The sequence below is a fragment of the Mobula hypostoma genome, chromosome 27 (genome assembly GCF_963921235.1).
Source record: "Mobula hypostoma chromosome 27, sMobHyp1.1, whole genome shotgun sequence".
NCBI classification, from domain to species: domain Eukaryota; kingdom Metazoa; phylum Chordata; class Chondrichthyes; order Myliobatiformes; family Myliobatidae; genus Mobula; species Mobula hypostoma.
Window position 1 is genome coordinate 34,452,247 of NC_086123.1, and position 27,373 is coordinate 34,479,619.

Below are 27,373 nucleotides of genomic sequence, written 5' to 3' on the forward strand. Positions count from 1 at the left end.
TCTGAAATACTGAAATTTCTGAAATGTCTAATGACTGGTAAATTCTAAGAACTGTATTCCGCCTTATTCTTGTCTATTTTCCTTGTCCTGGCTGCTTCGAGCATCGATCCGTTCATTATCTGTTAACGATGGGTATTGAATCGGGAGCAGTGTTATTAACGGAAGTGCACGGTTAACATGAGAGAATGCCCTAGCTTCAGTTCATTATATATATATAAATGCACCAAAAGCGCGTACTTATAATAAATCGAAAGAAGGATAAAAATGTGGGAAAAATCTAGACCAAAAGTGTAAACCTCAATGAATATATATTTTTTAAAAACCCTCGCGAAATCCCGTCAAAGTTCTACTTGAAGGATGTGAGGGTAAAATATAAGAAGGACAACATTCTGGGCCACTTTTATTTGGAGCACAAATTGCCGTGTTGTTATCTACAGAATTAAGGGGACCACTTCCACTTGTTTTGATAATTTTCTGTGGAGATGACTCCTTCTTATAGAATTTACTAAATTACTGCATATTTTCAGCAATGATATGATGCAAAGGCTTGGATTTAATGCAGCTTACCGCCGTTTTCTGTTTGAATTGCCACCGGTCTCTACTCCCCTGGTTGATCTGACTCGTACACACATGAATGTACATTTTCCTAGATTCGCTTCAGGTGTTCCTATGATGTTCGATTCATTAGATCATTTACGTCACATCGTCATGGAAACTTCTTAAATATGTTTGCAACAAGCCGTATTTGTGTTTGCCCCTTCCTCTTGGTGTTTTAATCACGGGTCAAGGGCCATCTGTAAGAGTTGAGACCGGATCTTGCATTTTCCTGGGAGCTGGATTGAAAGTGATGAACTTGGATCTTTCACAGAGAGGGTTTAGTCTGCTGGTTCACCTTCCAACATTAAGATTTTCACTTGGTTGCTTCCTCTAGGTCCACAGACACTTGGTGGTAAGCGAGTCCCCATGGAGAGCAACCAACACGGCAACACGCTACACCTTATCCGGAGTGACTCCACCCCAAAGGGGAAGGTGTTAGCCAACGGTCGCTCGGAGTTGGGCAAGATTTGTTCGGGTGAGAACGGTTTCCTGATGCCGGCCAAGAAGATAAGGGATTGCGTGGCGGTCGGGGACAACGAATTTGCCTGTGCCGAGCGCCGACTCTCTCGGAGTTACGTGGTGCTCCACAAGGACTCGTCCGCAGCTGTTGACAATGTCGGAGCCCAGAGCGCCACCAGTCCGGGCTACCACCACCAAGCCACGCCGTTCCGAGCCCCGGACCACAGGGACACGTGGGGCAAAAAAATGGACTTCTTGTTGTCAGTTATTGGGTTTGCTGTGGATTTGGGAAATGTCTGGAGATTTCCTTATATTTGCTATCAAAATGGTGGCGGTAAGATTCTGGTTTCTATATTGTGCATTAAGTTATCTGTCCTCAAATGTCTCGGGCATCCTACTAATATGTCTAAACAACCGAGTTTGACGGATAATTTTTACCTGCAGTAATTAAACAAATTAATCAAACACCTTGGGCCAAGAGACATGATAAGCCCATAGAAATACCCCAAATGTTTTGCTTCTGATTGAAAATTGTAATTTCGTTTCATTTTCAGCCCGATTCACACACTACAACATTTAAAAATATTTGGGAAAAACATGCCTATGTCCCTTATATCTTAAAAATGTGAGAAGTATCAATGTTGAATGCAATGTATCTTGGATAAATGTAATTAATTGCAGAAAACCGAATGCATCATATTTAAGTTGAAAATGATGGCGGTGCACCTGATAGGATGAAAATAGCCAGGAATCTCCACCCATTGTAATCAATCATACCATCTTCCTCCTTGGCGGGTTTCCAGAGCCCCGTGCCCCTCCGTGAATTGGAAATCCGCGCAGTCCACTTTTCTTTTGTTATTGTGCTTTCCCGATGCCGCGCGGACTCCCCATAGCGTTTGTAACCAGCAGTGAAGCTGCCCGAAGCCGAACGAGACAAAATCCTTGGGAATAACTAAATCAGACAGCAAGTGTGTATCAGTACACCTGAATCACGCTCGCTGGAAAGGAAATCGACCTGAACCCCTTTTCTGTGATTTTGCTCTATAAATGGTATTTTCTGTCTTTTATTTCCATTTCCAGCATCCGGAATACTTTTATTTTCAAACCTGCCCGCCAGGATATTGGTCCCTTTCCAGTTCAGGTGCAGCCCGTCCCTTTTGTACAGGTCAGACCTTCCCCAGAAGAGATCCCAATGATCCAGAAATCTGAACCCCTGCCCCCTGCACCAACTCTTCAGCCACGCGTTCACCTGTCATAACTTCCTGTTCCTACCCTCTCTGTATCGTGGCACAGGCAGCAATCCCGAGATTACCACCCTTGAGGTCCTGCTTTTTAACTTCTTTCCTAACTCCTTCCTCAGGACCTCATCCCTACTCTTATCTATGTCATTAGTCCCCACGTGGACCACGATATCTGGCTGCTCACCCTCTCTCCCGAGAATACCGAGAACTCGATCCGAGATATCGCGGACCCTGGCACCAGGGAGGCAACAGTCCATCCGGGATTCTCGATCTCTCCCACAGAACCTCTTAATCTGTCCCCCTAACTACCGAATCCCCTAACACTACTGCTCTCCTCTTTTCCCTCCTTCCTTTCTGAGCTGAGGGTCTAGTCTCGGTGCCAGAGACGCGACCACTGCAACTTGTCCCTGGTAGGTGGTCCCCACTAACAGTATCCAAAACGGTATACTTATTGTTGATGGGAACGGCCACAGTGGTGCTCTGCTCATTCTGTCTATTCCCCTTCCCTCTCCTGACAGTCACCTAGCTACCTGTCTCCTGACTTTTAGAGATGTTAGTCACACAGTTCTGTCCGGCTCTGCGATTACATCCTACGCCGCACCGAAAATGAGTACAAATCTCGCCAGCTGTTGTTCTTTCTGTCCATATTCCCTCACAGATCAGCTGAATTACGCATAGTACAGCATTTGGCAAAATTAGATATGAATTTGGAAACTCCAAGTAGCAACAATTTGCTTTTCTGACGACGTAAAATGCAGTATTGTTCGTTTTCTTCTGATATACTTTAAGATTTTTAAAATTCTTAATTGTTTCCAGCTGAGGTTTTGTCAAATCCTAAATGTCCAAATACTACTACCACTGCCCTGATCTTTAAGTACGTTCGTGGAAGAAATAATCAAAATTATATCGCAAAGTATTGCTTTCTACGTTTCATTCAAACCCAGCCAGAGTAATTGGCGCAGTGTATGTTTTCATATCAAAGGTACCATGGACGGGCTTCTATTAATCAGGTGATACTGTCAAAACTTTTCCGGGAACGTTTTTCACGGCGCAATATCGGAGAAAGAAAAGGTCGCTTTCAGCTGCTGGTGAAAGTTGGCGGTTAAGGCAGAAGGCAGATAGTAATGGTTGATGAAAACGGGCGTGAAACTGAAACAAAAACAGAACATTTTTCAAGATCTCCGCCAGTCGAACGATAGCCGTGGAAAGTGAAAACGGATCAATGTTTGAGGAAGGATTCCCGACTCCAAACGTTGACCGATTTCTATTTCCATCGATGCCGCTTGCCTGTCTGAAGTCTACCAGTGAGTGCTTTCTGTTCTTGACTAGAGGTAGATAATGTTTGATGGCGGGGTGGAGATACGTCTCTACCGAAGGAAGTGTTTGGCGCTCCTTCCCTCCGCTAGCCTGCAGGTCACCCTTGGGCAAGATGTAGCACCTGCTTAGCCCCCCCCCCCCCCCGATCAGGGTCATGTGAAGTCATGGGAGCAGGTGGTGGATGGTCGTATGAGCAACTGGTACACAGCACAAATCCTGGTCATGCGACCACTGACACCAGACAATCTCTGAAGATGGCTGGGGTCACCCATCTTGTAAAGACTCTGCCCAGTAGAAAGCAATGGCAAACCACTTCTGTAGAAGAAATGCCAATAACTATCATGGTCATGGATAGAGAAAAGAATAAGAACAACAGATGGAAAAGCATGTTCACCCACCCCATAGAACAGGGCACATCAAGATGGTGATGATGAGATAGTTATGTGAATGGAAGACTAATGCTCCCCTGGACTTAGTGTGGAGAGTGGCTTTTTAGACTTAAGGCCAATCTCAAAGCTTATGAATAACACAAAGGATGGACGTGTGGTATACTGTAAGGAAGATCAAAATTGAAAGCAATAAGACTGACGTGGACATGAACAGGCAAATGGCAGGTGAAGTGTGGCACAGCAAATTTAACATGATGGAAAGGACAGCAATGCAGACAAAATGCATGGTTCTCGTTGCTGAGTGAATGAAATCACTGGAGAGAGAGTTTCTGGTAGATACAAAGCAGCTTCTTTATTCTACAAAATAAAGTATAGCAGGCATCATACGGAGAGGCTTTTGGTGGTAAGGTCTGCTGGCTCAATGTGGCGCTCGATATTTATTTGCTAAACACAAAGGGCAATCCATATTTACAAAGTATAGGCAATGCTTTCTTTTGGAGCTACATACAAACTTCACACCTTCTGATTACATCCATCCCACCGGCACCATCGGCGTCTGGACTGGGATCCACAGCTTTTAGGAAAAGCATTGTTCCAAACTGAATCCACAATACATTTATTTGGTATTTTATGTGATTAAAATGAAGGACAATCCATATTTACAAAGTATAGATAATGCTGTCTTCGAAACTACGTGCAAACTTCACACCTTCTGGTTCACATCCATCCCAGGCGCCCGCAGCGTCTAAACTGGCATTCACAACTTTTAGGAAATGCATTGTTACAAATGGACTGGAATTCACAGCTTTTAGGAAATGCATTGTTACAAATGGACTGGAATTCACAGCTTTTAGGAAATGCATTGTTACAAACTAAATCAACAGTACATTGTCAGGAAACAGAAGACTGGTGGCCGAAGCCATTTGCTAAATGTAAATGACCTAAACTCAAAAATCACTCCAACAGTCCCTCCTCTTGGCCCTCCCGAACAAAACTAAATTTGTACCAGGAAAGGCCAATCTAAGAGGATCTACTCAAATAGGGCAACAAAAACGCCCTGCCTCGAAATTCCGCCTTCCCCCGCCCCCAATATCTACTCGATATCTACCCTAACATTCCCTAATCGCTAGCTACCAAATGTTAAGCAAAGAGGCTGTTCCAGAAATTTAAACAAGTCTTTAGAAATGCGGCTTCTTTCGTGCGCCAGTCGGCTCTTTCCCTGCAGGCTGACTGCTGCTTAATCACATTCCTTTGTCTTCACCCCTTCATTCTCTGGTCGCTGAAACTCTCCTTCCAGGAGCACCCGCAGGCTCTCTCATCGATGTACAGGAAGGGGTTGGGGTGGCCTCTAGGTAAATGTCTGCAAGGACCTCTCCCCAGTGGCGCCCCCTTTCGAACTGTCCAGTCGATCACTGGCCCAACTGCTGAAAAGGGCCCAGCTCCTCAGACTGGGAGTGACTGCTTCCAGATGCCGTGTGCAGTCTGAAATGGCATCGAAGTGGTGGAACTTGCTGTCTCTGCTTTAGCTTAAGAATCCCTCCCCATCTATTTCCCAATATCTTTCTATACTATGCTATTAAACTAATCATCTGCCTTCAGCAACCGGCCTTCCTTACAGAGTACCATCATCATCACACTTTAGCAGGCTATTCATGGTTTTGCAACACGCTCTCAGTGTCTTCTGCCACACTCTCGGCGTTTTCTGCCTTTGTGTTTCCTCCGAGTATGTTTTCATCAGCTGTGGTCAGGTCTGGCATGGCCGGCTGGTGTTCCTCTCTTAGGTTCTCTGTAATTACATGGTTACTGGGTACACTTGGTTCCCCACTCCGTCTGTGGGAGCAACAAGAGGGTGAGTTGTATGCTTTAACCTGAGTCCAGTGTTTCCACTGGCTGCCTCGCCGAGTCTGCACACAGACACACTCATCATTCGTTAAGAGTTCCGTCTGTGGTCCTATCCACCTGGGGGCAAACCCCGGCCTTTCCGGCAGCACCCTTACCATAACTTGGTCGCTGGGCTGTGGAAAGACTATCCCCTTTCCCTCTGGCTCTCTCTGATTAGCGATTCGCTGCTGTTGTTTCACTCGGTCCTTCAACACTTTAAATTGGTTACAAAAGTCGTTCACATATTGGGTCATTCTATCCCTGTAAGCTCCAGGCTCCCCACAACCCATAATTACCCCATAAAGGAGTTGCATTGCTCGCCCCATCAATAATTCGTAGGGGCTGAGACCCAACGTGCGGTTCGGGGTTGCGCGCAATCTCATCAGGATTCCTGGTAATACATCAACCCGCGTCTTTCCTGTCTCAGCTATAGCTTCGGCTAACGCATTCTTGATTGTTTGGTTCATCTTTTCTACCATCCCTGAACTCTGTGGGTGGTAGGGTACGTGGAACCGTTGTCGAATCCCTAGCAGTCGGCACATTTCCTTCATCACTTTCCCCGTGAAATGTGCTCCCTGATCTGAATCCACCTGAACTGGGGTTCCCCAGCTTGGGAGGATTTCCTGAACTAGGAACCATGCAGCGGTGCTGGCGGTGCAGTCCCTTGTTGGGAAAGCCTCTACCCCCCCCCCCCCCGAGTGAAGTGATCCATAATTACTAGATGGTAGCTTTTCCCTCTGTTTTTTGGCAAGGGCCCTGTGAAGTCTACCTGGACGTTTTCCCAGGGTCACCTCGGCCAAGGTTGATTAGCCAGCTGTAGCTTCCTGCCCTTACCAGGGTTATGCTGGGCACAAATGATACAACGGCGGCAGAATTTCTCAACATCCCTGCCCATCCCTGGCTACCACCAGTCCTGCCGGAGGGTTGTGATCATGCTCTGCCTTCCCTGATGCATCACCCCATGATATAACTTCAGTAGTATCGGTCTAATACAGGATGGGGCCACCGCGATTCTTTCCTCCCCATGTGTCCAGCACCCGACTGGTCCCTCCTTTGCCCCTTTCCTCCTCCATTTTCCCTTCTCTTCTGCCTCTACCTCTTCATATAATTTTACTAAACCGGCTCCTCTCGATCCTTCCTGCACACTTGCAATTTCGATTGCCTCTTGTTCCTCTGCTGCCTTCTTCGCAGCAACATCTGCCCACTCATTTCCCCTCTGTTTCACCCTTCGGTGCGCTTTTACCTCAATCACTGCCAGCCTTCTGGCAGGCTCACTGCTTCCAGTAGCTGTTGTATTAGGTGCCCGTGCTGAATATTAGCACCTGTTGAAGTTCTGAATCCTCGTCGCGCCCAAGCCATTAGGTAATCATGCACTACCGCGAATGCATACCGGCTGTCGGTATATATATTTACCCGTCTGCCCTCACTGCAGCGTAGAGCTTCGATCAGAGCTACCAGTTCTGCTACCTGAGCTGAGCAGCCCCCGGCAGTGCTCCTGAAGCTAACTCTTCACCTGTTTCCTTTACCACTGCCCACCCGGTTCGTGGTTTCCCATCTATGTATCTCCGAGACCCATCTATAAAGATTTCATCTGCTGTTCCTTTCAGAGGTGTTTCCTTCACACCGATATCTTCTTCCTTGACAGTTTCTATTTGGCACTCGTGTGCTTCTCCCTCGGTTAGAATGGCGCTCGCCGGATTCTCCCCCGTGTCTCCAACTAAAGTTACTGACTTGTCCTTTGGATTGAGAACTGCCTCCCAAGCTGCTCGTCGGCTATCGGTGACTGCCCTCAGCCTCCCCGTGTTCAGCAGCTCTACAGTGCTATGGGGTGTGTGTAGGATCAGTTGCCCCATCATCACAACTGGTTCGCTTACTCGCACAGCCCACGCCGCGCAGTCTAAACGCAGCGGGGGAGTCCTGCGGCAACGGGGTCCTATTTTGTAGAGTAATTGGCCACTGGACTTCGTGTCCCCATGGTCCTGCACTACTACCGCGTTGTAGTACCCTCCCTCGTTACTACAGTATAGGTGAAAGGGGGGAGCGGCATCTGGTAACCCCAGCGCGGGTGCAGAGACCAGGGCTTTCTGGATTTCTGTAAAGGCCTTTTCCTCTTCTGACCCCCACTTTACTGCTTCCCTCCTTTAATCAAGGCCTGTATCGGGGCCACTCGTGCTGAGAACCCCGGTATAAAATTACGGCAGTAGTTAAACAAACCCATCGCCTTCCTCACTCCCCTTAGGTCGACTGGGCGGGGTATGGAGCTGATCGCCGAACGTCTGTCATCTGACATGTCCTTCCTCCCTCGGGAAATGGTGTAGCCCAGGTACTGTACGGTTTGTGTGCCCAGCTGAGCCTTGTGCGGACTGATTTTAAACCCCTCATCCTGCAGTACCTCAAAAACACTGGCCATCGCTCCTAAATGGCCTGCTTCATCTTCCAAAGCAATGAGTAGATCATCTACATATTGTAAGATGGTCGACCGGTAGGGCGTTAAATTGAGCTTTTCCAAAGTCTGCGCCATGACCGTATGAAAAATAGCTGGGCTATTGTGAAATCCCTGGGGGAGTCTGGTCCACGTATGCTGCCACCCACCCAGGGTGAAGGCAAATCGGTCTTGGGATTCAGGTGCTAAGGGGAACCCCCCAAAACCCATTAGCGATATCCAGCACTGAAAAAAACTTGTGTTCTGGAGACAGGCCGTTCAGGATTGTCGCAGGGCTCGCCATGATGGGATTCAATCTGGTCTTATTAAGAGCGGTATAGTCTATTGTTATCCGATATGACCCGTCGGGTTTCTTTACTGGCCATATAGGTGAGTTAGTAGTGGCCGCAGTCTCTGATGTTTTAGTTCCTTCACTATCACTGAAGCTGTCAGTGCGTCAGTTTTTATACCGTTATGCCTAAATCTAAAACTTCCAGGTGAGCTGAACTCAAGCCTTCCTTCAGCATCTTCTGGAAGACTTGGTCATCCTTCCCTGGATTATCCAGCCCGGAATACTCCTCGTACACCCGATATTTACATTCTGCATAACCCATGGCTGTCTGGTCAGCCCTCTGGGTCACTGCCATTATCGTTCTCCAACTACTCTCGCCTCCCCCCAGCCGCTGCCTCACTTCCCTTTTAAAAGAGCGATATCCTTCTTCATTACTGGCGCTTCCGGTAGTTGCCTATGTACCATCCCGCACCCCCTGGGCCATCCTGTCCCACATATTCCTCGGGCACTTGGCTTTCACCAACACGTGTATATCTTTGGGGTGCATCTGGTGAATTTCAACCATTTCCTCGAGCTTGCGCCAGAATTCTGAATTCCCACAGGCGACTTTAAGTGAGGGCAACTCAGACAAATGCTCTGTTTCTCCCTGGGGGTGAAGGGCTTATGAATGATCGTAATCAAGGGTCAACTGTCTCTTAATAATTTATTGTACCAACCTTAACCACTTCCTCTGGCCGCTTATTCCATGTATGTACCACCCTCTGTAAAAAATAACCTTCCTCAAATTCCAATTAAATCATTTCTAAATTAAGCTCTCTGGGCCTGTGTGGGGAGCCAGAGAGCATTGGGTGCTGAGGTTTTTGGAGCTCCTTAATTGGTTGATTGTTGTTTAACAAGAATTGTTAATTGTTTAACCTTGCAAAGTTTATATTTTTATGCTCGGGGATTCCGAGCACCTGTATTACTTAAGCAGACTCTTCTTAGCGGTTATTGCAGGGTCCAAGTTTTGAGAATGTTTCGTCTCGCTGTGTCGCTTGGTCAAGCACCAAAGTTCTGTTGCGATTTCTATGTATAAACTCTGTTTGCCATCTCTACATGGGAGTCTGCCTTTCCTCCGCACTTGAGTTCCATCATTGCTAGTGCACGCCCTAACACATTTCCTTCTCAACGTAAATCTATGGCCACCAGCTCTTGATGTCCCAATCCTAGGAAAAAAAACCGGGTGCATTTACCTTATCTGTGACCTTCAAGATTTTATACACCTATGTAAGATCACCCCTTAGTCTTCTACACTCTAAAGCAGGGGTGTCAAACTCATTTTAGGTCACGGGCTGGATTGGGCAAAATGCAGCTTCATGCGGGCTGGATCAGTTGTGCACGCACGAATGCACGCGCGCGCGCTCCCACAGCTTTCGTTGACCTCGATTTTTCAACCTGCTCTCATGTGTCTCAGTCTCTGCTATAACTACAAAGTGTTTCACTTTACGAATTTCGTTTCTTATGAAGAAGATTGCCCAGCAAGCATTATTTTTAAGATTGGTATTATTACAGTTGTAGGTTACAAGAAAGTTGTGATGAGAGAGAGAGAAAAACAATGCTATTTTGGCTAAGATTTTTTTGGGAGCCACACCCTTTCCATTAATAAACCATTTGAAATCGAACCTAAGGAAACAAATCGTAAATGTAGGCTACACAACTGCACCTAATTTTTATTAGCCTGCTTCCAGCAATTAAACTCAGACAATGAACACAGTTAGCCTCTAATTTTTATTGAAGTGATCACATTTACAATAATAGAATAATCAGAAAATGAATGAATGTTATGACAATATTATGACACTCAATATTTCATAGTGCATTTTGCTTACATGTCGCAGTGCATCGAATAGCGTCACTCATTTTTCACTTGCTGCTTCCAGACACCTGACATCTCTTGGCTTTAACCAGCCTGTCAACATCAGGGACCAGTTTCTTGGCAGTTGTGATTTTCATAATGTCATTTAGATGCCTGTGTGTCAGCTGCGAGCGCAGTTTGGATTTGTTAATGTTCATTATGGAGAACGCCTGCTCACAGAGATATGTTGTCCCGAACATGCAAAGGATCTTTGAGGCAAAGTCTGTCATCTTGAGGTACATTGGTCCCAGGTATTGATAGAATGAGTCCAGACCCACAGTCTCAAATTTATATTTCAAAGCCCAGTTTCACTGAATTTCAATTAGTTCCATTTGGAGTTCCCCCGGCACATCTGATGCTGCGTTGACGGCAAACGGCGAGCAAAATAGTGAGAATTCCTTCTCGAGCTGAGTGAAGACTTGGAAGCAATTTTGAAACTCACTTTTCAGCCGTGATGTTTTGCCCTTGTACCTGTCCATGTTGTCATTATTCCCATGAGCGAGACGCACAGACTGCAAAGAGGCGAAATGAGCTGGGTTGCTCTGGGATAGTTGCACCTCCCACAGGCCTAATTTAATTTGAAAGGCACGAATGCTGTCGTAGTATTCCGTAACAAGTTTGTTGTACTTCCAATTTCCGCACGTAATTGAAAAAAACATTTGAGCACAACCCCTCTGCTCAACCAGCGGACTTCAGTGTGGTAGGGTAGGCCGTGTCCAATATTACTTTCAAACAAAAGAGTGTCAACTTGCTGATGGTTGAGTCCCATGGCTCTAATAAAATTAACCGTTTTGATTACTACATCCATGACACTGTCCATTTTCAGGCTCCTGCTACATAACGCCTCTTGGTGTATAATACAATGAAAATTCCAGAATTCCTGCCCTGGATTCTCTCTCTGAACTTTCTCTCTGAGATTCGCAACAACACCTGCCTCTTTCCCGACCAAGGACGGTGCACCATCTGTTGCCACGCTGATAGCGTGACTCCAGTCAACCCCCAGTCTGTCCAAGGCCTTGACGAGGCTGGAGAAAACGTCGTTCGCCGTTGTGGTGTTCGTCAGGGGCACCATCTCCACAAACTCCTCGGTGACGGTCAAAGATGCATCAACACTCCATGAATAAATATTCCCAATTGAGCTACATCAGTCACGTCGGTGCTCTCATCAATTGCAATAGAGAAGGCAATAAATGATTTCACTTTGTCTTTTAGTTGACTGTTCAAATCTCCTGCAAGGTCCCCGATTCTCTCTGCCACAGTATTTCTTGACAAGCTGATTTTACCAAAAGCCTGTCTCTTCTCCGGGCACACCAGCTCAGCCGCCGTTAGCATGCATGCTTTGATGAATTCCCCCTCTGAGTATGGCTTCGACACAGCAGCTATTTTGTTGGCAATAATATAGCTGGCCTTGACAGCTCCATCATGAGCCTCTCGACTTTTGGTGAACACTGATTGCTGTTTTTTCGGAGCTGCTTCAAGCTCATTTACCTTTTGCGTTCTGAGTCGTCCTGCGTACTTGTCATATTTTTCTCCGTGTGACGTCTCATAGTGTCATTTAATATTGTACTCTTTTGCTACAGCCACTTGTTGCGAGCATATCAGACACACAGGTTTGCCGTTGTCCTCACAGAGGAAAAAACGATCTTTCCAATTATTGTTGAATATCTGACCTTCGATGTCAACTTTTCTTTTCTTGGAAAGTATTTTGAACCACAGCAGCCAACAGTCTCAGCCTTGGTACAGGTGTTACTTACCTGAGTACTCTGTGTGATTACACTGTGACGACGTAAGTGGGGCCCCAGTGGTCTTCAGTACAGGGTGGTAGGTGCTTACACACAGCGGGTGGTTAACTGCCACCTATTGTTTTCTAAGTACACAAAACAAGGTGCCGGCACAGCAGACGGCACAGACAGCAGTGGGGGAGAGAGCGGCTGCCGTACAGATACAGAATAAATGGTCGTGAATATACTTTTTTTTCCCCCAAATCATCCCACGGGCTGGATTGGACCCCTTTGTATCCAGCCCGCGGGCCGGTAGTTTGACACCTCTGCTCTAAAGAAAATAAGTCCTATCCTGTCCAAACCCTCCCTATTACTCAGTACCTCGAATTCTGACAACATTCTTGGAACTTTTTTCTGTAACGATTACCATTGTGCGCTGGGAGATTGTCAATGAACCTAAGGTCAGATAGGTGTACTGGCCAGATGTCATTGTATTTTGGGCTGCTTGCTTTGTACATTAGATGCTTGTATATTAACACAATGAGATTCCTGTCAATGCATACTGTGTGGTGGTTTATTACAGAATGGAATAATTGTTATATAAGGGTCTCTTCGAACACTGTACCTTATATGACATGTCATCGTACATGAAGAAGTTTGTATTTATCCAAGGTGTATCCTAAAAATACCCGTGGTTAATGTTTTGTAACCCAATTATTTTCCATCATTTTCATGGCTTTAATTTCTCTTCTCAATTTCAGGCGCATTTCTCATTCCCTATACCTTAATGGCAATGTTTGGAGGAATTCCTTTGTTCTACATGGAGTTGGCATTGGGACAGTATCAGAGAACAGGTGTTATTCCTGTTTGGAAGAGGATATGTCCAATATTTAAAGGTGCTGATGTCATTATAGTATACAATTCTAAAAATCACAGCATACCGCCTTGCATACAAATTAGTCACAAAGAAAATAACTTTTCACCAATGCTGAATTGTTAACAGGAGTTGAAAGTTTCACACATTTAATCATGGGCACAGGGACAAAACCTTTGAGCCACTGAGTCCACAATGATCATTGGAATCTACACTGAAATCACTTTATTCTCCCCCAATTCTTATCACCCCCCCCCAAGATTCAACCACTCATTCTCCACATGGGGGACAATATATGGTGCCCAAATAATGACTAACCACCACATCTTTGGGATGCATGAAGAAATTAGAAATTGGAGACAGGAAGAACAAGCAAACTCCACCCAAACAAAGCCAGAGGTCAGGAATAAACCTGGCCCACTAGAACTGTGAGGCACCAGATACTGTGGGGAGGGGGCACTGGGGGAGATTTAGTATTGGGCATCCTATATGGTAATTAGGATAGAAGGGCAAACCCCTTGCAATACTTGTCTCATTTTACTGAAAAGCAAAAGATGAGAAACAGTACTGACTTTAAGCATAGTCATGAATGAAAAGCCAGGTAGGGGTTGTATCATGAAAATAAAGACATGCTGGTTGTGTAGATCAAAGAGGGAAGCAAATGGCTTTAAGATAACAACTTTAGATCTATGTTTAAATTCAAATGTCTAACTTTTTTAGGGATTGGATACGCAATCTGTATCATTTCTCTGTACGTCTCTTTCTATTACAACACGATCATATCATGGGCTGTCTACTATTTCTACTGTTCGTTCACGGCCACCTTGCCATGGACCAACTGTGACAATTCTTGGAACACACCCAACTGTATCAACTACTTCGGCAAGAATAACATCTCCTGGAATAACTTCTCTAAGTCTCCAGCAGAAGAATTTTTTATGTAAGTGGCTGATGTTTAACCAGAGTTAAAATACTATGTCTTATGGTCAGTAGCTTCAGAGAGATGAGTTGTTGAGCGGGGAGGAGGTGGTTGGCAGAGGAGGGATACAACAGGTTGTTGTATTTAATGAAATAATATTTCTGTCTTTAATACTCTATGCCAGTGTGAAATATTCAGCCAAGTACTGGTAAAGAATGATGCCAAGTTACCAATGGGCCCTCACAGCTGAGTATATTTCTGTTACTCAATATACACGTCCACTTACCAATTGAAGTAAGGAGGCAATTCTAATTCTAGAACTGTTTTTTGACAAGGATCAACAAAATTAGCGCAAACTAGAAATTGAATTTGGACTGTAATGCTACATACCTTGTCTCACCAGTAACCCATTACTGGAACATGGCGATGTGCCACATTCTGGATATAACTCAGTGGAAATATGTTCTGTTGAGTGAAGCCCACCAGGTGAAATGGAGCTATGATTTAAATAACAACATTGTAGTGGCTATTTGCCATTTGCACTATGTGCATTCTGTCATTAAAATGTAACACAAATCCAAACACTACCCTAGAGATTGGGTGGTGGGATGGAGATACATCTTTATCAAAGGAAGTGTAAGGTGCTCCTTCGCTCCACTAGCCTGCACGTCACCCTTGGACAAGGTATAGCACCTGCTTAGAACCTACCCCGTCCCCTCCCACCACCGATCAGGGCCATGTGAAGCCACGGGAGCAGGTGCTGGATGGTTGTATGAGCAGCTGGTGCAGATCACAAGTCCTGGTTATGTGACCACTGACGCAGGCAGACAATCTCTGAAGAGTATTGATCATGGCTGGGGTCACCTGTCTTGTAAAGACACTGTCCAGAAGAAAGCAATGGTGAATCACTTCTGGAGAAAAATTTCCCAAGGACAGTCATGGCCACGGAAAGACCATGATCACCCACATCATATGACAGGGCAGGTAACGACGATGATGACCCAGGAGATGGATTTCAAGCACAGTCCATCTCTTGGGGACCATTTTGATTTAAATTGCACTTTATCGCATGATTTACGATGCCCCAGTAGGTTTCACTTTCAATGCAAACATCATTTGCAGTTTATTTATTATACTTTAATGTGATCAGGACTTGTCAGAGTGATTTTACAGCAAGCCAATTAGAGTGGATTCTAGTTAGTTGGATCATCAATTAATAAAAGCAGTTGCTTAATTGGGACAATCCTTAAAGAACAAAAACTAATCAGGAAAATAGCCAGGATTCCCTTCCTTTATTTAGGACACTATGCCGCTTAATTGGGACAAGAGACTGTTGCCAAAAAGTTTTTAACTAGGGTCAGTTGCATGCATTTACGAGGCTGGTAGACACTACACAGTGCTTACAGCGATCGGTTTTTAAATAGCGTTAGTTGCATGAGTTTGTGTTCAATAAGCAGTGATTTTTTGTCACTGATAGTTGGCAAGAAATAAGCAGTAAGACAATTCAAAACTATTTTGCTCACTGCTGTTTCAAGCATTGAGCCTTGGAGATTCCAGAAATGCCGGGAGTGAAAATGAGCGACATACACAAAATGCCGGAGGAACTCAACAGGCCAGACAACGTCTAGGAAAAGAGTACAGTCTATGTTTCTCTATACCACTGCTATCTATGTACCTATCCAAACGTTGTTTGAACGTTGACATCGAGCTTGCGAGCACACTTGTACTGGCAGCTTGTTCCACTCTCTCTCAGCCCTCAGAGTGAAGAAGTTTCTCCTCACGTTCCCCTTAAACTTTTCACCTTTCACCCTCAACCTTTGACCTCTAGTTGTGTTTCTCTTGAATGTTACAATGAAAATGCAGATTTCTTACTCGTGCCAGTCGAGTGCACTTGTGTGGACATTAGACACTATACCACGCTTAGAGTGACCAGTTTTTAAGCGGTGATTGATAAGTTTGTGGCCTAGGGTAGAAGGAGATGAGTTATTGACTTCAAACTTTCTGTGTAATCACTCAAAGAGTTGAACTGCATGTGCATGCAATGAGAGCTGTATAACTCATCTCCTTCTACCTTAGGCCACAAACTTATCGATCACCCCTGCTGTGGACACTTCCTGGAGGTCCAGGATCCGTATGCTCCATGACCGCTGGACTAAGTGTGTAAATGTAGGAGGGGACTATGTAGAAAAATAAATGTGCTAGGTTTTCTAAAATTGACTCTGTCTACCTTAGGCCATGAACTTATCAATCGCCCCTCATACTTGTGTTATGTTATTCATTTGGGCTGACCTACGCCGAATTAAAAAGCAGTGATTTTTGACACTACCTTATGAATGAAGGCAGTCCATTATCTGCAGTAGGTGTCTGCGCTAATTTTGTTCATTTACCGTGAATCAAAAAAACATGGCAGTGTACACTGGACGAATTCCTCTGTCGATAACTATTAGCAACTAATTGAGCTTTATAATACTGTAGCAATATTGGATGTGTTCTAATTTGTTCTGCATTTCCTTTAAATACATAGTATGTCGCTTAGTTAAGTGGCATTTTGTCTTGTTTAAACAATTTTCATGAAACTTCAGCTAACTGGGGCAGCCACTTAATTAGGGCACAATGAACTGCTCCTGATATGTCCCAATTAACCGGAATTCACTGTGCTACCTGGGGTCAGCCGCTATCACTGTCCTCACGTAGACAAATGTGGTACTAAATCTGAACAAACTGCTTTGGCCAAGGTGCCTGAGGGAGGGATGTTGTCCAGGGCAATTGTATAACCTTACCACATAGTTCCAGAGGATTTTCCAAAATCATCTCAGGTAGTAGATGATACTGCACCCCACACAAAAGGCAACAGTGCTGAGTATCAACAATCCTCAGAAGTGTGTTAAAAATTCAAAGAAGGTTTTTGCTCATTGTGCAGGGGTCTGGATTCTGGATACTACAACCTGCTGAGGCAGAAAAATGTTTCCGCTAAACTGCCGCCAGGAAATGAACGATTTTTGAAGCATGATTATTGTTCAACTTCTATTATTACTATATATTCTTTATTTATCTTTCTCTTTTATGCTTAGACGGAATGTTCTGGAGATCCACAAATCCCAGGGGTTACATTATGTGGGTGCGATTCGCTGGCAGCTTCTTCTGTGTCTCTTTGTCATTTTCACCATTGTTTACTTCAGTCTATGGAAGGGGGTTAAAACGTCTGGAAAGGTTTGTTTCAAAACATTAGGAATCATCTTTCTTTGGCAACAATACAACCCAAGATATCTTTAGTTACGTACAATGATAAAGGCCCCTTACATGATAAAGTGTGGCACGGTGTTCAATCTCAGTGTCCTCTGTGCGTCTCCCCATGGAATGTGTGGGTTTCCCTCGGCTCTCCAGTCTCCTCCAGTCCAAAGACGTACCTGGTAGCTTCATTGGCCATTGTTGGTCGTCCCGTGATTAGGTCAGGGTTGAATTAAGTTCGTCAGGAGCTGCTGGGCTGGAAGTGCCTATTCAAAGATTCAAAGCACATTTATTACCATCGTTATGTATACAGTACACGACCCTCAGGCCTGTCCTCCCAAGGGCAGCCGTGAAGTAAAGAAACATCATGGAACACCCAACATGCAAAAGAAACCCAGAACAATTTGCGGAAATGGCAGAAAAAAAATGAGCAAATAACACTCAGAATATTATGCAAACACGAGGAAATCTGCAGGTGCTGGAATTTCAAGCAACACATAAAAGTTGCTGGTAAACGCAGCAGGCCAGGCAGCATCTCTAGGAAGAGGTACAGTTGACGTTTCAGGCCGAGACCCTTCGTCAGGACCCTTCGTCCTGACACGTCGACTGCACCTCTTCCTAGAGATGCTACCTGGCCTGCTGCGTTCACCAGCAACTTTTATGTGTGTTTCCAGAATATTATGTTAGCCGCCCAATCGAAAGAACAAGTCAGACCAATTTAAACGCCAGCGCTCGGTATTAACAACGCTTGATTACATATGATGATGTCACCTCGACTGGTGACAAAACGTTTGCGACCTAACCTCCAGGCTTGGCAAACAACCCGACAAAAAAGGGCATATTGTATTGATTGTGCTTTAGGGAAAAATGGATTATAGAGATACAGTATAATATGATAGAAGAAGGCATGTTTCTGAAAGATTTTAACAAGATGTGTTTTTTCTTGGCCTTGCATCTGTTGCAGATAGTCTGGGTGACAGCCACACTGCCCTATCTGGTGCTTTTTGTCCTTTTGATAAGAGGAGCCACTTTACCCGGAGCATGGCGAGGTGTGGCCTTCTACCTCAAACCAAACTGGAAGAAGCTGTTGGACACAAATGTGAGTGCAAACAACAATCAGCTCTGATTTAATGAAATAATTATTTTAACATAACGGTATGCTAAACTGATATGCCCCCACCATCGAGCACGTCTACAAGGAGTGGTGCCACAGGACAGCAGCATCCATCATCAAGGACCCCCACCATCCTGGCCATGCTCCCTTCTCACTGCTGCTGTTAGGAGAGAGGTACAGGAGCCTTGGGTCACACACCACCAGGTTCAGGAATAGTTATTATCCTTCAACCATCAGGTTCCTGAACCAGTGTAAATAACTTCACTCACCTCAACACTGAACTGATTCCACAACCTACAGACTCACTTTCAATGACTCTGCAACTTGTGTTCTCAGTGTTATATATCTATTAACATGGAGCATAGAAGAATGAGGGGAGATTTATATAAAATTATGATGGGTATAGATAGAGTGAATGCAAGCAGGCTTTTTCCACTGAGGCAAGGGGAGAAAAAAACCAGAGGACATGGGTTAAGGGTGAAGGGGGAAAAGTTTAAAGGGAACATTAGAGGAGGGTCCTTCACACAGAGAGAGTGGTGGGAGTGTGGAATGAGCTGCTAGATGAAGTGGTAAATGTGGGCTCACTTTTAACATTTAAGAAAAACTTGGACAAGTACATGGATGAGAGGTGTATGGTGGGATATGGTCAGTGTGCAGGTCAGTGGGACTAGGCAGAAAATGGTTCGGCACAGCCAAGAGGGGCCAAAAGGCCTGTTTCGGTGCTGTAATGTTCTATGGTTCTATGGTTCTATTATTATTTGTTTTTTTTATTATTTGCAATTTGTCTTCATTTGCACATTGGTTGTTTGTGTTCAATTTTTCACTGATTCTATTGTATTTTTATTTTACTGTGAATGTCTGCAAGAAGATGAATCTCGGAGTAGCGTATGGTGACACCTACATACTTTGATAATAAATTTACTTTGCACTTTGAACTAAACAGACACTGAATATGGGTTAGATTTGGAAACACATATTCAGCAGAGAAATATTGGTTATGGTAGAGGTAACACCCTAACTTTGAGTTCGATCTTTACATGTAACCAGCACCGTTGATTAACTGCTTGTTCCAGCAGGGACTTCAGCAAGTTACCAATCCAAATTAAAGCTAGCCTGTTCTGGTTATAGTCTGCACCCCTTAAAGGTATATCATGGGTTGAGTAGGATTGGAGGAAGCAAACCTGATTGGAAAACAGTGAAGAATGCCACAGCAGGGAAGACAGAAGGCTTGACCGTTCGGATGTTGTACTCATGATCTTGATGCAGATGGAGGAATGTTGGAAACATGACCTGCATCAACTATGGCAGCGGTCCCCAACCACCAGGCCGTGGACCGGTGCCAGTCCGCAAAGCATGCACTACCGGGCCGCGAGGAAATGATATGATTTGGTGATAGGGATCAGCTGCACCTTTCCTCATTCCCTGTCACACACTGTTGAGCTTGAATGCATGTGAGGTCATTACCCGTGCGTCATCCATCTCAGCGCAGGAAGGAGATCAACTCCTTGATCTTGCAAATGATGGCGGGCTGAAAAGCATATTTGACATAACATCTCTGCCGGCATTCTGGATCAAAGTCAAGGCTAAATATCCTGAGATAGCCATGAAATCACTGAAAACGTTGCTTCCATTTCCAACATATCTCTGCAATGAATGCAACGAAAACTAAATTGTGGAATAGATTGGACATAAGAAACCCCCTTCGAGTATCGCTGTCTCCCATCACCCCTCGATAGGACCGTCTTGTTGCAGGAAAACAAGCCCAGGGCTCCCACTGGTTCGGTGATATTGGTGTGTTGCAATGATTTTATATGTTCATACAGGGAAAATATGTGCTGTGCATTTAATATTCAAATGTTACTTGAAATGTTATGATGCTATTGACGTAATTATATAACCATATAACAATTACAGCACGGAAACAGGCCATCGCAACCCTTCTAGTCTGTGCCGAACGCTGACTCTCACCTAGTCCCACCGACCTGCACTCAGCCCATAACCCTCCATTCCTTTCCTGTCCATATACCTATCCAATTTTTCTTTAAATGATAATACCGAACCTGCCTCTACCACTTCTACTGGAAGTTTGTTCAACACTTACTTCAAGCTCCCCTGTCCTCCCCTGATAATTGACTTATCACTATATTCATGCGAGGAAAATATGCGCTGTGTGTTTAATATTAAATTCATTAGATAAACCCTTTTAGAAACAAAATTGAGTGTATTAGTCGCTTATCACCTATATCACGTTCGTGATTAACACCACCCCCCCGAACAGAATCGCCAAAAACGATTTGTAGAAGAAAATGGGCACGTACACGCATGTGCAAATCACGTATGCGCACTGGTGCCCGCGCAAGGCTTCATGGCCATTGTAGTCTTTCTCGGGGGTAAACCCAACGTACTTGACTGCTACTCTTGTTCGTCGGCAACCCTACCAGCCCCCCAACCCCGGTCGGCCGCTCCGCAAGAATATTGTCAATATGAAACCGGTCCGCAGTGCGAGAAAGGTTGGGGACCCCTGAACTATGGAACTGTAGGCTCCTCAGGTAGCACCAGGAATCCATCCTTCAGGACTTGGACCTGATGCCAGGTTGCCCTGGTCAGGCTGAGTGTATGTAATCTGATTAAATCAATGGAAGGTGACTGACTGTCTTTTCTGAGGTACTATTGAAGTATCCTTCCTGTTGTTCACAGTGTGATCTGCCATGCAATGGTCCCGGATGGGGTCCAAACCAGAAATGCTGGGATCAGAGCCAGAAAGTCGTGCTGGCTGATGTCATGATATACTTGTTTTGTTTGGTCTTTTATCTTTTAATAAGCTCCCTTAAATCTAAAATTTAACCAAATCTTTGATCAACTGCAACATTCCCTCTAATTTTTTTAAAGCTGTGTGGACCAACCATTTTTCTCAGCAGGAAATTTTTACAGGGCCTGAAAGCTGCACACCACTTTGTATCGACTTTATATAAAAAGACAGTGGTGTTGTGGGAGAGGCCGGAGAGTGGTAGTAGGAGAGTGGGAGCCTCTCTGACTGGAGGCTTTGTTGCCACTGGGATCGGTGCTGAGTCCGTTGTTGTTTGTCATCTATATCGATGATCAGGGTGATAATGTGGCTAACTGGATCAGCAAATTTGTGGATGACACCAAGATTGGGGGTGGAGTGGACAATGAGGAAGACTATCGTGACTTGTAGCAGGATCTGGACCAGCTGGAAAGATGGACTGAAAAATGGCAGATAGAATTTAATGCAGACAAGTGCAAGGTGTCGCACTTTGGTAGAGGTAAGCAAGGTAGTTCTTCCACAGAGAACAGTAGGGCACTGAGGAGTGCAGTGAAACAAAGGGGTCTGGGAATACAGGTCCATAATTCATTGAAAGTAGCATCACAGGTAGATAGGGTCATAAAGAAAGCTCTTGCCCCTTTGGCCTTCATAAATCAAAGTACTGAGTACAGGAGTACATGTTGAAGTTGTATAAGATGTTGGTGAGGCCTAATTTGGAGTATTGAATGCAGTTTTGGTCACCTACCCACAGGAAAGATGTACATAAGTTTGAAAGAAAACAGAGAAAATTTACAAGAATGTTGCTGGGACTGAAGAACCTGAGTTATAAGGAAAAATTGAATAGGTGAGGACTTTATTCCTTGGATCATAGAAGATTGAGAGGAGATTTGTTAGAGATATACAAAATTATGAGAGGCTTTTTCCACTGAGGTTGGGTGGAACTACGACTAGGTGTCATGGGCTAAGGATGAAAGGTGAAAAGTTTAAGGGGCATATGAGGGAGAACATCTTCACTCAGAGGGTCGTCAGGGTGTGGAATGAGCTGCCAGTGCAAGTGGTGCATGTGAGCTCAATTTCAATGTTTAAGCAGAGTTCGGATAGATACACGGATAGCAGAGGTTTGGAGGACTATGGTCCAGGTGCACGTGAATGGGACTAGGCAGTTTAAATGGTTCGGCAAGGACTGAATGAGCCAAAGAGCCTGTTTCTGTAACTCTAAGATTTATAACAAATCAAAAGATATTGCTTAATCTTAATGCTGTGTGAAAAAATATTGTCTCCTTTTTCCAGTTCTGTTTACTGAAAGTATGACCACTTCTGAAGTTAATATTAATTCACTAGAGATTCATTTAACTTGCTGGATGTTGCTAAAACCCCAGTATTGCTCATAATATCTGAAAAATTCATCTTTTATGAAATATTAACTACCAAAATCTTTACACTGTCTTTCCTTGCCATCCTTCTTCAGTATTGGTATTCACTTCGACCAAATATTTTTATTTTTAGACAAAAGTAAGTAAAACCAAATCATAGGATTGTATTTGTAAAGTATCATCTTGTGACTTGAATAACTGTTGCAATAGTTACTCTTTGCCTCACACGCATTTAATATGTTCCCCATCCTTGCAGACAGCTGGGCTCTCGCATCCATTAACCACAACCTTAGCGACAGACAAATACTCATCTCCAGGTGAATGGGGCCTCTAAAAGGAAAATGAGTTTATTATTCCAACGGAACAAGAGAGAAGCCCTTGCAAATGTAAATCATAGATTGAAACACCCATCTGGTTTATCCAGAGCCTTTATTTATGCATCTATTGCTTTGTGAGCATCATTTTTATAATAGGCTTGCTTTCTGTAATTAAAGACTGCTACCTGAGAGTTTCCACCCTTGGACAGTCTACAAATTATAGAGGTGCTTAAAACACAAACTCCGTGTCAGTTAATTAACATTTCCAGTTAATTGCATCTATTTTTACTTTATTCTAAGTTTTTTGGAACCAAAACCCTCCATTTTCTTGGATTTCTGCCACAAAAATATTTTAATTTGTGAACATGACTTGAACTCTATCTTAACCCTGCAATGGGACAATATGAAGATGTATCCATCGGGAAATAATAGCTGATTGATTGATCAGAATTGGAAGGTGTAGATATAGGGACATAGACACAGAGTATTACAGCACAGTACAGGCCCATTGACTATGATGTGCTAACCTTTTAACCTACATAGTCTAATATTGGAGTGACGGGATGGAGGTGCGTCTCTACCAAAGGGAGTGTAAGGTGCTGCTTCCCTCTGCTGGCGTAGCACCTGCTTAGCCCCCTGATCAGGGTCACGTGAAGCCACGGGATCAGGTGGTGGATATCACAAGTCCTGGTTATGTGACCACTAATGCCAGGCAGACAATCCCTGAAGAGTACTGATAATGGCTGGGGTTGCCTGTCTTGTAAAGACACTGCCCAGAAGAAGGCAATGGTAAACCACTTCTGTAGAAAAATTTTCCAAGAACAATCATGGTCATGGAAAGACCATGATCAACCATGTCATACAACATGGCACGTAACGAACAATTCGACTCTAAGATCAATCTAATCCTTCTCTCCCACATAGTTCTCCATTTTTCTGTCATCCAAGTGCCTGTCTAAGAGTCTCTTACATATTTCTAATGTATTTTCCTCTACTATCACCCTTGGCAGGGCATTCCATGCACCCACCGCTCTCCGTTTAAAAATAACTGACATCCCCCCTATATTTTCTTCCGATCACCTTAAAATCATTCCTACTTGAGTATTTGCCACATTCAGCCTTGGAAATAATCTCTGGCTGTCCACTCGAGGCAGTTGCAATGATCCTTAAGAATTGGAGAAAGTTCCCTTGAAGCTTCCTGACTGGAAAATCTCTTTGCAAAATTAGACAATGTTCTTGTGTTTGACCCATGAGCCAGAACTGCTTGTGAGCTGAACAGAAGCTGAACAAATTGTGTAGGGCTGAACCTCAGCCGTGAAAGGTTTGGGTTCAGCTACAGGGCCTTTCCGTAATCTGCTAGCGCTCACTGTTCAGCCTTGCATCTGAAGAATGCTGGCTGGACTGGCCTTAGAGACCTGTTAACAATTATAAAACCATCATGCAGCGACAAACAACAGTTTTGTAGTTGAGAGAGAAAAGTACAGAGAAAAAGGAGGGAAATGTTATTTTAGATTATCTCTGGTCATTAATTATAAACATGAGAGATTATTCTTTATTTTCTATTCCTAATGTAAAAATATCCAGCATATCTATGCTGTTGCCAGATCATTATATATCAGTTAATAATTTTACCTTCTTAGCAGTCTCTCAGAATGAGGATACCTTGTTTCTACCCCAGTTTTGTGGGTTCTGAGCAATGTTCTCTCTAATTTGTAATGATCACCGCACAAAAATCTTGTGTTTTACAACTTTTTGCCCAGTGACAACAAGAAGTGCACATTGAATAATTTCTTCAATAAAGACAGTATAAATAAGCCATTTCTAAAATCTGCAAATCATCGCAAACTCCGTGTTGGCGACACCATCCGTACCAGAAACCAGAAAAGGAAATGTGCTTGTGTACGATCATGAAATAGACTTAACATGCCAATGAGGTAGAGGGTGACCACCTTTTGTGTGCTGTTTAGATTATTTTGTGCGTCAGTAGCAAAAGGAGTACGTGCGCACACCTTAGCGGGAACATTAATTCTGAGGTAACCGATGGGATGGGGAGTTCTGATAGAGTGAGGTAGTGCATTCTTTTTGCAGGAATTATACACAGACCCAAGGTTCTTGGTACCAACCTGAATGCTCCTTCCCCACTATGATCAGTCATGGGACCAGAGATCCAGTTAAATCCACAAGGGACTCTCCTCCTGGAGATCAGAATTGCGTGACTGTTTTGGAAGCTTATTGTTGGCCTTGCCCAACGAGTAATCAGGGCCTCACATCGATAATGTTGGGAGATTACAACGACTTTGGTTCACTTACCTTTCCAATGGATTTGGAGGTTTTTGTGGAGACAGTGTCGGTGGTATTTTTCCAATGCTGTGAAATGTCTGCTGTGGATATTCCATATCTCAGAAGCATTTGGAATTGGGCATATGGAATCAAACATATGAAATAAACCTATTCGTCCCCATGGAATGTGTGAGATTTCTCTGGGTCCTCCGGTTTCTTCCCACAGTCCAAAGATGTATCGGGCAGGTTAATTGGTGATTGTAATTTGTCCCGTGATTAAGATAGAGTTAAATCGGTGGTTGCTGGGTGGTGTGGCTCAAAGCTCCAGACGTGCCCATTCCATGCTGTCTCTCGATAAGTAAATGGATACAGGAAGGGACGGATCACTGAGCTGAATGATTATTAAATACCTTTTCCTCAATTGTCCAAAGACTGTCCTGGAACATTAAAGCTGGTGTTTAGTTTGATTATCAATGTGATAACAACACAGGAGTTGGCCCTTCAGTCCCTCTAGTCCCTGCCAGCTCCCAAAGTAGCGATCTCATTAATTCCACTCGCCGTTCCTCATTTCCTGATAGCCATGCAACTGGTCCTTTCTCAAATGCCCATCAAATCCTTTTTCCCCATTCATTTATATTCACCAGTTTACCAGAAGATATCTTGCCTGTTTTTTTACTTGGAAAGAAGACACAGAGAAGGCGATGGTGAAAGCACAATCGGTATTCAGTCTCAGATGTTTTATTGCTTTATCACAATCCAAAACTTACCAACTTGTGTAAGGAAACACTAGTTTACAGAGTAGTCAGATTTACTTTCAAGGATATACTTCAGTACTTCTTCAAAGGATCTACATTATATTCTTTATTCATTTTAAATTGTCATTTGCATTCTTGCAAACACGAGGAAATCTGCAGATGCTGGAAATTCAAGCAACACACATCAAAGTTGCTGGTGAACGCAGCAGGCCAGGCAGCATCTCTAGGAAGAGGTACAGTCGACGTTTTGGGCCGAGACCCTTCATCAGGACAAAGGGTCTTGGCCCGAAACGTTGACTGTACCTCTTCCCAGAGATGCTGCCTGGCCTGCTGCGTTCACCAGCAACTTTGATGTGTGTTGCATTCTTGCAATCCTTTTTTAAAGATTCCTCTAAATCCTTATAACAGCAATGTCAGTGAGAAAACTTTTTGACTTCTTTTCCAAATTCAAATGAATATGGGCCTCCTGTTCACTGAAGGAAATACATTTGGCTAATGTAAATACAGTGGATTCCAGTTCATTGGGACACATCAGGACCAGTACATTTAGGGCTGCCCCAATTAGTTGAAGGTTCATGGAAAAAGTTAAAAGAGTATAAAAACAACAAACTAATTTTAACTGAGTAAAAAGTTATATATGTAAATGAAGTACAGAAAAATTAGAACACTATAATTACTACTACAGTACTATAAAACTGTGGATTAGTTCCTAAAAGTTATCGATGGAAGAATTCATCCAGTGTACACTGCTGTGTTTTTTTGATTGACTGTAAATGAACAAAATCCGTGCAGACACCTAGTGCAGATGATGGACTGCCTTCATACAATGATTGCATCCTCCAAATCTTTGTTTTCATTGTAACATTCTAGATGATTGTCAATACCTTCAAATTCTTTGCAGTTCCTAATGTTGAAGTAGTGAAATTGTTTCATTTTTACTTCCGGCGGTTTCTGGCATCTCCAAGCCTTGAATGCTTGAAACCACAGTGAGCAAAACAGTTCTGAATTGTCTTAATACTTGTTTCTTGCCAATCAGCGGTGACAAAAATCACTCCATTTTGAATACAAACGCATGCAACTGATGGTATTTAAAAACTGTTTGCTCTTAGCACAGTGTAGTGTTTAACGGCCACACATGTGTCTGATGCTAATTAGAAATTGTTTGGCAACAGTCTCCTGTCCAAATTAAGTGGTATATTGTCCTAAATAAACAAAGTGAATCCCAGCTATTTTCTTGATTAGTTTTTTATCTTTAAAAGTTGTCCCAAATAAGTGGCTGCCCCAATTAACTGATGGCCAAATAAAAAGGAATCCACAGTATTGGCCCCCTGCTTCTTGTTTCAGCATTCACTTTGAGAGGGCCAGAATATAAAAACAAGGATGTTGTGCATTGGTCAGACCACATTTGAAGTATCACGAGCAGTTTCGGTTCCCATATCTCAGAAAGAATGTGTCGGTTATTGGGGAGGGTCCAGAAGAGGTTTATGAGAATGTTACCGGGAATGAAAGGGTTAA

General features: G+C 43.9%; 1 protein-coding gene across 1 annotated transcript in view; it reads left to right on the forward strand.

The window, feature by feature from the left end:
- Window positions 1-963: 963 nt before the first annotated feature.
- slc6a4b (solute carrier family 6 member 4b) overlaps window positions 964-27,373 on the forward strand; it is a 74,532-nt gene continuing 48,122 nt past the window's right edge. The window contains exons 1-5 of the mRNA XM_063034548.1: window positions 964-1,390; window positions 12,975-13,109; window positions 13,808-14,027; window positions 17,078-17,216; window positions 18,199-18,333. Coding sequence (XP_062890618.1) covers window positions 964-1,390; window positions 12,975-13,109; window positions 13,808-14,027; window positions 17,078-17,216; window positions 18,199-18,333 — 1,056 coding nt within the window. The remainder of the gene's footprint in view (window positions 1,391-12,974; window positions 13,110-13,807; window positions 14,028-17,077; window positions 17,217-18,198; window positions 18,334-27,373) is intronic.